Raw genomic sequence first — 13,310 nt, 5'->3', positions numbered from 1 at the left:
TAACCACATTTATGTACGGTGTGAGGGTACATACCCAGCTGTCTCAGAATCACTTGAAAAGATTATTTTCATATTGAATGGTCTTGGCACCCTTGTCAAAAATTAGTTGACTATAAACTTAGTTTTATTTCTTTATTCTCAACTTTATTCCATCAGTCAGCATAAAATGTCTATTCTTACACCAGTACCACTGTCATGGTTGAGTCCCTTGCATTTCCATACAATTTTACAATTACTTTGTCAATTCCTGTTAAAAAAAAAAAAAAGTAGCTGGGATTTTTTAGGGATTACACAGAATCTGTAGATCTGGGGAGTGTTGCCATCATGATACTTTCAACTCATGAATATGGGAGGTCTTTCCATTTAGGTCTTTTTCCAACAGCGTTTATAGACTTTATGTTCAGCTTCGCTAAATTTTTGATGCTATTATAAATGCAATTTTATTTTCATTGCTATTGTATAGGAATATAAGGGGTTTTTTTTGAATATTAATCTTGTGTCTTGCAACTGTGATTAAGCCCTTAGCTCTTTTCTATATGTGGATTCCTATAAGTTTTCTACAAGATCATGTCATCTGCAAAGTTTCACTTCTTCCATTCCAATCTGAAAGGCTTTTATTTCTTCTTCTTGCCTAATTGCCCTGGCTACACAATCTCAGGTAAAATGTTGAACAGAATTGGCAACAGGTTACTTGCTTGTCTGGTTCTTGATTGTAGTTTTTATCCTTTCATCATTAGGTCCTTTAATTAGCTTTTTAAAAAAGGTTTTTGAGGGGCACCCTGGTGGCTCAGTAGCTTAAGCATCTGACTTCGGCTCAGTCATGATCTCATGGTTCATGAATTCAAGCCCCACATTGGGCTCTGTGCTGACAGCTCAGAGACTGAAGCCTGCTTTGGATTCTGTGTCTCCCTCTCTCTGCTCCTCCCCTGCTTGCACCCTCTCTCTCTCAAAAATAAATAAATAAATACATAAAAATAAAATTAAGAAAAAAAAGAGTTTTGGTAATGCCCTTTTTTCAGGTTGAGGAGTTCCCTTGTATTTCTAGCTTTAGTTCATTAAACGATTTTTTTTAATCTTTTATTTTTTAATGTTTATTTATTTTTGAGAGAGCAAGCATAAGTAGGGGAAGGACAGAGAGAGAGGCACAGAATCTGAAGCAGGCTCCAGGCTCTGAACTGTCAACTCAAACTCAGAGCCCAATGCAGGGCTTGAACAACCATGAAACATGGGATTATGACCTGAGCAGAAGTTGGATACTTAACCAATTGAGCCACCCAGGTGCCCCTAAAAACTCTTAAAGAGCACCTGGATAGTGGCTCAGTTGATTGTCTGATTCTTGATTTTGACTCAGGTCATGATCTTACAATTAAGAGACTGAGCCCCATGTTGGACTCTGCACTGTGGTGGAGACTACTTAAGATTCTCTCCCCCTCTCCCTCTGCCCTGCTTGCGTGCGCACATGCACTCCCTCTCAAAAAGAAAAAAAAAATCTTTTAAGACTCAGATAGGAAGCATTTAAATATAGGATTCAAATATTGAGTGTAACTGACAAATTTCAATCTATACACGAAAGCAAAATCTAGACGTATATATGATCACCTATGCTTTAAAAAAACCGAGAAAGGGAGGATTACTTCACAAAGAAGTTACTTAAAAGATACTTTCCCCTTACATACTGATAAAATCCCGGATTTCTAGCTGGGTATCTAGTTTCCCTTTGTAAGAACCACATGCACCAAAGTGCAATTCCAAGAGTGGCCAACCTCATCAAGGGTAAAATCTAGAATTTAGGCATGCTAATAAAGATTCACAGATACTCTTCACCAGAACTTAAAAGTATATAGAACAAAACTGACATTTTTATAATGGATAGGTTTTAATGTAATTTTAGGTCATTCATTTTACAAACATTTATGGAATGCCTACTATGCTTAAGGCATTGTGTTAGATCTTCCCAAAGATGTGGTTTAGTCCTATTAATACAGTTCTTAATGACCTTTTCTTCATGCTTGCTTCAGGGCCTACATCTGGGGCTGAATAAAGGCATATAGTCATAGGGTTGTGGTTTGGCCACCCCTGCTCTACACTCTGGTCCTTTCCAGAGGTGAGCACAGCAATCACTATCTTGATAAGGTGTGTACCTTAGTAATCACCATTTATACCTGGAGAGAAACAGATTAACTTTTTTTAACAATGATAAATGAATATATTTTTAAAAAATAGATGGTTTAAGTTTACCAAAAAGTGAAGTTTCTATGCTTTCGCTGAAAGCCGTTAAACAAAACAAAAATTGAAACCTAAACCAAATCATAATTAACTTCTAGAAATTAAAAAGTTTAAGTTATAGGTTAGCGAAACTGTGGAAAAGGCTGTATGTATATTGAATAAATACTATCTACATGCAACCAATTACAAGTCTGTAAATACTCTTGAAGTTATCCAAAGTTCTACAACCTTGTCCAGAAGCACTGACAAATACCAAGGTGCATAATCTGTAAAAAAAAAAAACACAACAACTATAATTTGATGTTAAATTTAAGGAAATACTGTGAATAACTGAGATATATATATTTGATACATTAGAAACTAACACTGGAGTACTAGTTAATATTCACGTCATTTAATTTTAAGGTCTTTACTTTCAATTAAAATCTGTAAATGGAGATTAGATTGTATGACAGAGGAGACAATAAAAATTCTCAAAGACATAACAATACGTTTTCTTGGAATAAAAGCTCAGCAAATGAGAATTTTCATACTGTGCATGGGAATAACTAAAACCTTTATTAGATATGGTTTTCCAATAACAATGTGAAAATTGGAATTATCAATTCAAAGAGCATTGAAGTCTGAAATTTAAAAAAGTAGACTAGATATTAAGGGATAAAAGGTAAAGGAAGACGAAAATGTTTAATACTATTCAATATATCCCCTCTGTACACAATGTTGCATATATACAACTACTCCATTTTAATTTTATTGATTTTTATATAATAGTGAAATCCCCTTAAGCAACCTTGGGTATACAGATGGTGTCCAACTTGGGGGAAAAAAGTAGAAACACACTTGATTAACAGTTTTCACCCACACATTTTAGACAGACAATTTTTTTTCTTTTTTTTGCCAAGATTTTCATAGTAAATTCATAAATATAGGAAATACTTTCACTCCTTCAGTGTTAAAATAGAAAACCACACAGTGCCAACAGTAGTGGCTTAATTATTGGCATACAAGAAAAGCACAACACCAATGGGTTTTCTTCATTATGCATTTTAAATATCAATATGTGCATTTGTTTCATTTTTACAATTATAAATTTCCTAGTCTGTTATAGACAACAGCATTTAATAGTTTTGAATCCATTGAGATGTTGCTTTCAATTTGAAATATTGTGTGTATACATGTATATAAAAAAATAACCCAATGTATGACTCATCTGACAGATGTTCAAGATCAATAAAGGCTTATTTTTGAACATGCAGTTAGGAGAGAGGGAAGCAAGCCAACCTCTCCATTGTCTTTGTTGCTGGCTTGTTTTTGCAGTGGTATCAATAGTGGTTTTTGGAGGGAACCGTGTGCCTTCAGCCTATCTATCTAAGATCAGATACCACAATCAACAAGAGGGGTAGGAGAGATAAGGAGAGGGGGATATGGGCAGGTATTAAATGTTAAATTTTAGAAGTGTGCATTTTGCACTGTTTCCAGGTACAGGATAAAAACAGGCCAATAAGGAAAAAGTTTTATAATTAGGAAAAAACTGCAATCAAATCAAGACATAATAGCCGAATTAAGTTCTTTTAATAGATTGCATATATAGATGTTTAACCATACTCTTTTATCAACTCTTTAAGAGTAGAACTTTATATCCAATTTACATGCTTCAAATATCACCTTTCTTATTTGATACAGTAAGGTCTTGTATCCAAGTATCCACTTGTACACTGAGAGCTTTAAGAAAAAACAGGACACAGAGGGAGTTGCCATTTTTTAGCAGCAATGAAATATCACTAACCCCTTTTAACATACCGAATTCAAGTCACTATCAGAGGTGAGTGCACCACAAAGTCACCAGGTACAAAATTGCTAGTTCATTTTTAAATTAATAACTTGAAATTACCCCTGCCCCCCACCCCATTACATCCCTTCTTTTTATAAACAGCAAACATTTTGCTATTTTATACATAGGCTAGCAGGCTTGTTTCAATATGAAAGTGCTAATTCATTTACAGATTTGTTTTAATCAGTTATGTAGTGCTACAATAAATGTTCAATAATCTACATAGGAACAATCTTTGATGAATGAAAATGATGAAGATTGAATAAGGCTATCGATTACCTTATCTTATTTACATATAAAGAATAGATACCCAATGGTGAGGAAGAGACAGAAATCGGACAAATACTCATAGGTATAAAAATTACATCTACCTTTGAGCTTATACTGTAAATGAGACATTTTAAATAGTCCTGTAGCCCATGCCTATTTTTTCCTCAGAAAAAGAAAAGCTGCCTTCATGACATCCCCTCGTTTCAGATTTCCACAGTGTCACTTGAACTTTCAGTCAGAATCTTACTTTCTTCAAAAAATAAAGAAAATACAGCCCCCAAATTACCTCCCTCCCCCTCCCCCCTGCTGAAATCCCTCTGGTTTCTTTTTCAGTGCCAAGTTGCATGATCAGGTCCCACCTCCTGGGTTTTTTTGTCCATCTATTGATCAATTAGTTTAGAGTAGATAACATGAACCAGTTCTGGAACCGCTACTAGGAGGAACACAAGCTCTTCACTACAATCACACAGCAGGAAACAAAGTGATAATTCAATTCATCCCTGGTGCCGGGCCTCCAAAATTGAAAGAACTTGGCACAACTGGAGCACTGAATTTGTATCCTCCATGCTTCTCAATCATTTTGGATTCTAAAAAAACAAGTACGTGGAAGTTTAATAGAGTATCTGATCTTCTTACCACTTTGAAGAAGAGAAGAAACTGACAGACATTAACAAAAGCTTATTAACCCACTAGTATTAGCTAGGAAGTTCCAAAGTTGTCCTCTTCCCCCTTCTCTTACATAGAAATAAAAGAGGGGTACATTATATGGAGAAGATAAACTCTACTGTTGTATGCTATAGACATTAGCCAACTTTCACTTTCTGATGTTAAAAAAATTTTTTTAATAAACCTTTTTGAGTCAAATACTAAATCAGGATTTAGTCTTCAAAGGGAGTAACAGCCAATGAATCTAGTGTTGGCAAATCTAAATATAAAATACCTTAATAAGAAGCTATGCTTTCTCTATAAGGAGGATACTTCTTTTTATATTAAACTAGTTTGGCTAATGGTATTAAAACCTACAGAAAATTGTTAGGCTATATATTATCTAAAATGTCCTTTTCTAAAATGCATACTGAAATGTTTAAAGATGCTAAGATGTGATGATGTCTGGGATTTCCTTTAATATATTTCTAAGAAAATGCATAGTTTTCATAACCTAAAAACTTGTTTACACTTTTAATAGAACTTTCTACTATCAAGCCATCACCGTAAGCTTGAGCAACTTTATCAAAGCTACTGTATACTGAAAGTAGTCTCCAATTACACTTAAAATCAGTGCACTATGGGTAAAAACAGAATTCATTTCTTCATTCCTTCACATTTCCTTCCTTCAGAATTCCTATCACCTGCAACAATTGTAGCTTTTATATAATTTTATATCATTTAATATAAAGATTTTAGAGCTCTATCAAGTCATTAATTGCATTAAAGAGGGGTTGTGGTCAATTGACATACCATGGGCTGCTCTTCTTTGATCAGCCAGAGTTGCTATATCCTGTAACTGTTTTCTTTGCTCTTCATTAAGACCATGAGTCAAAGCCTGATACCACACAGGATTACGATTTTGTATAGCTATCAAAAAGAAAACAAGGGGAAAAAGGGAAATTATGAGAGGCCTGGTAGTTCCTTTCTATTCTGTTCCTTCTACTTCACCTCCAATACCGACATTCTGATCTACTTTATATTTTCCCAATAATAAGTGAAGTTAACTTTATTTGTGATAGGGAGGAAAAATTCTGGTTTGGCTTATGCCTCAAAAAAATCTAATCATTCTCATAATTTATATCTCTAAGCAAATAAAGAATCAGAACTGAAACCAGGTCTTATATAATTAAGTAATAGAGTAGGGAAACTTTACAAGTACCTCAACCATTTAAAAGATTCAGAGTTAGGGGTGCCTGGGGGCTCAGTCGGCTGAGTGTCTGACTTCGGCTCAGGTCATGATCTCACAGTTCGTGGGTTTGAGCACCACATTGGGCTCTGTGCTATCAGCTCAGAGCTTGGAGCCTGCTTCAGATTCTGTGTCTGCTTCTCTCTCTGCTCTTCCCCTACTCATGCTCTGTCTCTCTCAAAAATAAATAAACATTAAAAAATAATAATAATAAAATAAAAGATTCAGAGTTAAAAGCAACTTGAAAATGATCAACTTGAAAAGCTACTGTGTTTCTGTAACCTTGTATCAAAAATGCTTTGTCATGGGATTGGAAGAGTAATGCCTTGGTTATCAGAAAATTTATTCTACATCAAAGTTCTCATAATATATAGAACTGACAGTCAACATAGTCGTTAACTGTGGAGAAAAGGGTGTTTCAAATATAGTGCCAATTTGAATTTCTTAAGCTGGATGGAACACTGATGTTATATTTTGTTGAAGTCCAAGTAAAAGATGGTAAAGCCACATACAATGTGCTACAGGAAAAAAGAAAAGGGATTCTAAGACCACTAATGTTAAAAATGATCAAATTCTCCAAAGTTCATTATGGTTTTGGCCAGGAAAAAAAAAGATACACAAATACACAAACACACAACAAACAGATGTAAGAGTGGATACCTCTGGAAAATGCTGAAAGGCTAGGAATCAGAAGTGGGAAAGAGGAACTGTCATTGTATAAACTTTGAACTACACCATTTTCTTATAATGTGCATGTTTCAGCGTGACAATCTAAATAAAAGTAAAATAATAAAATGAGGCAATACTCTGAAACTCTATGGTAACAGTAGAAGTAACTTTGTATACTTTAGCTACCAATCCCTAAATCATATTCTAGTTTGGGTTTGATATACCTAAATCCCTTCTTTAAGTGACAGACACAAACAAGAACAGATGGATTCAGGAAAATGGATCATATAGACCTAGCTGAGTTACATATAAAAGTTGACTTACTTTGAAATATAGCTTTAAATATCTGATACTCATCAACAGGGTTATCTTCATCATCAATGATTGTGGAATAGCCTTCCAGAGCAGTCTCCTCAGCATCATCCTCTTCCCAGTCTTCATCATCTCCATCCTCCCCTGCTTGCTTAGCCAAAATCTCCAAATATTCTTGCCCATCTTCATCAATATCATCTTCATCACTCCCCAGTTCCTCTACCACAGAGTCATAAATAGGTGTGTTTGTTAACAGTATTCTGTTACTCAACAAAGTGACAGTGACCACAGTCAATAAATTACAAATCACAATTGAATAAATTCAAGTTTCAGGAAGTAGCGTTTAAATACTCAGCAACAGGGGCACTTGGTTAGGTGTCCAACTCTTGATTTTGGCTCATGATCTCATGGTTTGTGAGACCAAGCCCTGTGTCAGGCTCTGTGCTGACAGAGCAGAACCTGCTTGAGATTCTCTCTCTCTGCCCTTTCCCTGCTCACATGCACGCTCTCTCAAAATAATGAAACAAATTATATATATATGTATATATATAAAATCAGCAATAGAATAAAAAATTTCTTTTTTAAAAATTTTATTTATTTATTTTTAATGTTTATTTATTTTTGAAACAGAGAGAGACAGAGCATGAATGGGGGAGGGCCAGAGAGAGAGGGAGACACAGAATCCGAAGCAGGCTCCAGGCTCTGAGCTGTCAGCACAGAGCCCGAGGTGGGGCTCAAACTCACGGACTGTGAGATCATGACCTGAGCTGAACTCGGATGCTTAACCGAATGAGCCACCCAGGCGCCCCTAGAATAAAAAATTTCTCATAGAAATCCCAAGAAACCCAACCACAATTCTTAATACTAGAGGTCTGAAAAAGGATTACATAATATGAGATTCAGCACTTATTGTTCTCTGGAACTTATGGTATATACCAAACCAAATACCAATAAAAAAATTACAGTTTATGTTATATCCATAGAGTAGCTTTTGGGAGTTTTTTTTTTTTTTAAACCATTACCCAACTTTCTATCACTTTATACTCTTATAGTCTAGTGTTCTACAGATGAAATGTATTAGCCAACATCTAACTGACTTAATTTTATAGCGTAGGTATACTTAGGTGTTAGCGCTAACAGACGATAGATGTTTGCCCACACTAAAAACCATAAATGCCTAGAACTGCTTTACATGTTGGAGATCTATTCAAAGTTCCTGCCTTCATACACCTTACTCTATTTGGAAGATAAGGCAGTCTTTCTATGAATGAATGAACATGAAAGCATTTGGCTATGATCCATATTTCTTTAGGAGACAGGCTAAAAAACAAGTCCAATGATATTTCGAAGTCGGTAAGTCTGGCTTCCTCCACCACAAATTCCTTACCGGTTTCATCATCATCTTCAGCTTCATCATCATCATCACTGTCATTTTCGTGTTCTGCATGGCAAGCATATGCTCTTTTTAATCCATTAAATAAAAGGATAAAAGCTGGCAAAATCTGTCCAGAAACCTGATTTAAAACTTGTGGTATTTGTTCCATATCAATAAGAGCACACAGGCCCAGAACACACATCTTTCTGTCATGAAGCCTAAAAAATAAAATATTTTCTTTTTTTTAATAAGCAGAGTTTCTCACCAAGTTAAATAAACAAAGATCCAATGTATGTCACTTACCCCAAGAAACAATCAACATCATTAAGCCACTGTGTAATAAAATGATTTGTAACTGGTTCAACATTATTAGGGAAACGAAGATTTTCTAAGGTGTTCAGAAGGAGATGTGGATTATAATACAAAGCTGCAATGGCAACTTGCAGGCACATTGTCCGAAGTTCACTTGTCTTCACCTCTCTTGTCAGTCTCTCTAAAGCTGCTTCCACAAATAAGGGAATGCACTATAAAGAGCAAAATATTCCAAAACTGTTAATAGTAATCTAACCATCCTACCCATATTAACTTGTTGCCTCAACCAACTTCTTTTTATCCCCATTGGATGACCCAATAGTTCATATTGTTGAGGGATTCACTGAGAAATCTAACTTTAGAGAAGACAAATCTTCACTGAGCCTCACCACAATAGCCAGGTGGATTCACAATATTCTTACTAATAACCTTATTGTAGTAATCACTCCACAATATATGTGTATCAATTCATCATATTACACACCTTAAACTTATATAACATTATGTTTGAATTATATCAATAGAGCTGGAAGAAAAACTCCTACTGAAACTGACCATGGAAATTTAACAACTAAGTCTTTCTTACTGTGAAGTAATAATGTGGCAAACAATACTCCACAGCATACTATTAAAAAAAAAATCTCACTCTGCATGATAACAAGTAGCCATAAAACTTGTCATATTTTCAGACATACTAAACATATGATCATTATATATTAACTTTAAGCCAACAATTAAAAAAACATTATCTACAGTGTCATAATAAATAATAACATACAAAATATACAAAAAATACCCCAAAAGAAAAAAACTGGAGGGAAAGATTATCTCTCTGAAGCCTCAGATAGGAAACATTAATCATTGCCTCACTGACCTGGTCAATGCCACGCCCTTTGCACTGTAGAATGATGACCTCTAACAATTTTGCTGCATGACACTCTGCATCTTCTCCTGCAACTCCTGTAAGAACCTGATCAATACAGAATATAAAACTGCAATGAGGCATCATGAAACCTTTAAACCAAGGAATTTCTCTGTCCCCTGTCTAGTCTCTGGAGTTTTTCTTAAGATATTCTAATTCATATATATGATTGCAATATTTATTACACAGACTATAATCTAAAACAACAGTGAGGATTTGGGAATTACTGGTTGGTCTTATTTCAGCACTCTTACCTCCTGGTCTAATCAAATCACTTCCCCTATAGTGTCATTCTGGATTACTGCATGTTGAAAACTACTATCTTCTCATACAACCCTGGTAGCTAAAGCACCATACCTTTCTTAAGGGTATCTGGCTCTTATGTAAAGTGAAAATAAAAAAAGAAAGAAAGAAATAATAAATTTTAAGAAGCTAACATTGCTAGGAAAGCCTTTTCTCTACATAAATCTCACAAAATAAAAAATAGTGTCATTGAAGTGAGAGAGAAGAAAAGGCAGCCTGTTGATGGCAAATGCTGTTCCCAGACAAGAAATTTTTGGACTTGTGCTAGTTAGCGTTAGAGGACTCGAAGTGTTAAGGATAACTTCTGGAAAAGGCAAATAAATGGTATGGATATCAATATTCCCAGAGTAGTAACATAAACTGTGTAACTGGCAATAAATAATAATATACCAGATAATGATTTTGTGATGAAGTGTTTAAAAAGAATAGGATCAACGAGACAAGCCCATCTAAAAAATGCCATAGAACAAAATCATTTTTTTAAATGCTTGGTATTAAACACCCTGCTGCCTCTCAACACTGATAGAACTGCAAATGCTACTCAATTATATTGACTGATAATGAAGGACCCCAATTCAAAGATTTTATTCCCTACCTTCTGTTTAAGAAAAACATTATATAAAACTAACTAACTGGGGTGCCTGGGTGGCTCAGTCCATTAAATGTCCAACTTCTGATTTTGGCTCAGGCCATGATCTCACCGTTTGTGGGTTCAAGCCCTGAATCGGGTTCTGTGCTTGGGATTCTCTCTCTCTCTCTCTCTCTCTCTCTCTCTCTCTCTGCTCCTCCCCAACTCATGCTCTCTCTCAAAAATCAATAAACATAAAAAAAAAGTTACATTCACCATACACTTACTTGTGATTTTCCAAGAAATGGCACAGTACTATTTGACTTTCATTTTAAATAAATCCTTGACTTTTGCTTTGGATTCTGTGTCTCCCTCTCTTTCTGCCCTTCCCCTGCCCACACTATCTCTCTCTCTCTCTCTCTCTCACTCAAAAATAAACAAACATTAAAAAAAAAAATCCTTGGCTTTTACAATCTTGCTATTTACTAAATAACTTCCGTATAGTCTCCATAAACCTGTAACCTCCAAGAATTTTCTGTATAATAAACACTTCTAACTATTCCTGATCCTTTCAAGTATCTCTCAAATCAGTTGATTCTTTCCTTCTTTTGAATCAAAGCCTAGCAAAGAACTAGGCTAAGGTAAGTAAGTTCCAGGCACTCTAAAATTCAAAAAAAATTTGTAACTCCAATTAAATGTCAGGGCAGACAGAAGACAAACACTTGTCAAAGCCATTACTGTGGCATCTAGAACCCAGTCTTTTTTAGTTTATAGCTTTTAAAGCCCTTATTCTGTCAGACCCATATATTTGCCATAATGTATCATGTATCTTCATTCTTCACAATGGCATACTTTTTGTAGTACCAGCCTGATGAAATATATCCTTACATTTACTAAAAATGACCTACCTTTTTACACATACTATATATCATTTCAAGATACTTGGTATCCGACAGAAGTGTGTCTGTATCAACTGTTACGTAATTATGAAGCAGAGGCATCATATCTGTATGAATAAAAAGCATAAAAACATTAAAAATGAATTAAACGAAAAAATTAATAAAATTTAAATATCTTTACTAATATAAATGCTTTGTTTCTGAAAAAATCTCCTTAGAAAAAGAAAGCAAATATGAGACTGTCTGGTCCCTTATAGTTGGTCTGTATTATACAAAGATGATTATTATACAAAAAAGACTAATAGGGGGCAGGAAGGTGAGAATATGTGTTAAAGAAAACAAACCTAAAAGGATAACTAAATCAAATATAAAATGGGTATCAATGTTATTGTCCTTGAGCATTAACTGCTAGTGATAACATCTAAACAATGGAGCACTTATAATACTCAAAAGCATATGTTTAAGTTATATACTAAAAATGAATCAAATTGGGGGAAATCCTCAGTATTTCTACTGAGTTACTGACTTGACTTACCTGTAAAGTAATCAAACCCATCTTGCTGAAAAACCTCAAATACCAAAGGTAGTAGCTGCCACATTTGTGGAGATACTTGTTGACAAGTCAAACTATGTGCTAAAGAGAAGATCTCCTCATAGAATTCTAAAAGAGAGTATGGAGTCATTAGGACAACGCTTGCTGATGTAAAAAAGCAGCAAATTTTAAACACAGAGGTATATACCTAAGACATGCTGTTGTAAAACAGTTCCAATGACCTGTAAGCAGATGCCCTCAAGCTGCTGGGTTATCTGAAAGAGGAGAAAACAAATTGTATGTAACTGTCCCACACCACTGAATAAATTATTAAATAACATAAATGTAATTCACTGCTTATTGAAATATATAGTATTTTAAGAAATCATTTTAAATCTTTGCTTTGAAGTGACTCATAAAATTGTGGGTCAATAAGGAATTTAAATTTAATGAAATACCATTATGATGAAACAAACAAAAGCAATAATGTGTAGTTTACCTAAAAAAAGAAAACATAATATCCTAGGAAAATGTGAATAATTATGAAAATAAAGGAGCCACATCATTTTGCAAATAGATTACAGACCTTTTTGTGTTTATATATAGATTATCGCAGTCCAGACATCACTGTCAGTGGCTTACAGCAAAATTATTTGAAAGAAGGCATTATTTCTACCACTCCAATGCTTAAGTCACCTCTATTTATGTAATTACAGTAGATATAGTGAACCATGCCCCAAGCCATTTAAGAAAGACTGAAAATACAAATTGCTCTTTAATTGTCATTATGGTCCTCAATCAGATCCCAAATCCCTGGAAGGCATCAGAATGTTTAAAAAGTGGGGAGACGAGACATTAAAATTTACTAATTGGGTATAAAACCAGGACATCCATTTCAAATACATATACTTACAACATTTTCAACTCTTCAAATATATAGTGAAAACTGATTTGTTAACCACAAGGCAGCTACAGAATTCCTCATGGCTTCTACCTATTTCCAATTATAATATAGAATATAAATAGCTTACAAAAAATTTCATATTGCAAAAGGCAATTCACAGATAACCTGAAAACATGATTTATGCATATAAATATCTGCACTGGAATTCTAAACACCAAATTCAGGACACTGGTTACTTCCAAGGGAAAGAAGTAGGGAAATAAGATTGCGACGTGGTACCCCAAGGGCCTTGA

At 34.6% G+C, this 13,310-nt stretch overlaps 1 protein-coding gene across 1 annotated transcript in view; it reads right to left on the bottom strand.

Annotated features, from left to right (window-relative positions):
- Window positions 1-2,756: 2,756 nt before the first annotated feature.
- IPO7 (importin 7) overlaps window positions 2,757-13,310 on the bottom strand; it is a 47,164-nt gene continuing 36,610 nt past the window's right edge. Inside the window, exons 17-25 of the mRNA XM_047070802.1 lie at window positions 12,322-12,388; window positions 12,117-12,242; window positions 11,591-11,688; window positions 9,764-9,859; window positions 8,881-9,101; window positions 8,590-8,795; window positions 7,215-7,421; window positions 5,786-5,902; window positions 2,757-4,914 (exon numbers count right to left, since the gene is read on the bottom strand). Of these exons, the coding sequence (XP_046926758.1) occupies window positions 4,817-4,914; window positions 5,786-5,902; window positions 7,215-7,421; window positions 8,590-8,795; window positions 8,881-9,101; window positions 9,764-9,859; window positions 11,591-11,688; window positions 12,117-12,242; window positions 12,322-12,388 (1,236 nt within the window). The 3' untranslated portion in view covers window positions 2,757-4,816. The remainder of the gene's footprint in view (window positions 4,915-5,785; window positions 5,903-7,214; window positions 7,422-8,589; window positions 8,796-8,880; window positions 9,102-9,763; window positions 9,860-11,590; window positions 11,689-12,116; window positions 12,243-12,321; window positions 12,389-13,310) is intronic.

Source organism: Lynx rufus, unplaced genomic scaffold (genome assembly GCF_022079265.1).
Source record: "Lynx rufus isolate CCGP_SWC_20201006 ecotype Redwood Valley unplaced genomic scaffold, mLynRuf1.p SCAF_9, whole genome shotgun sequence".
Taxonomy (NCBI): domain Eukaryota; kingdom Metazoa; phylum Chordata; class Mammalia; order Carnivora; family Felidae; genus Lynx; species Lynx rufus.
This window is presented reverse-complemented; position numbering and strand designations above follow the sequence as displayed.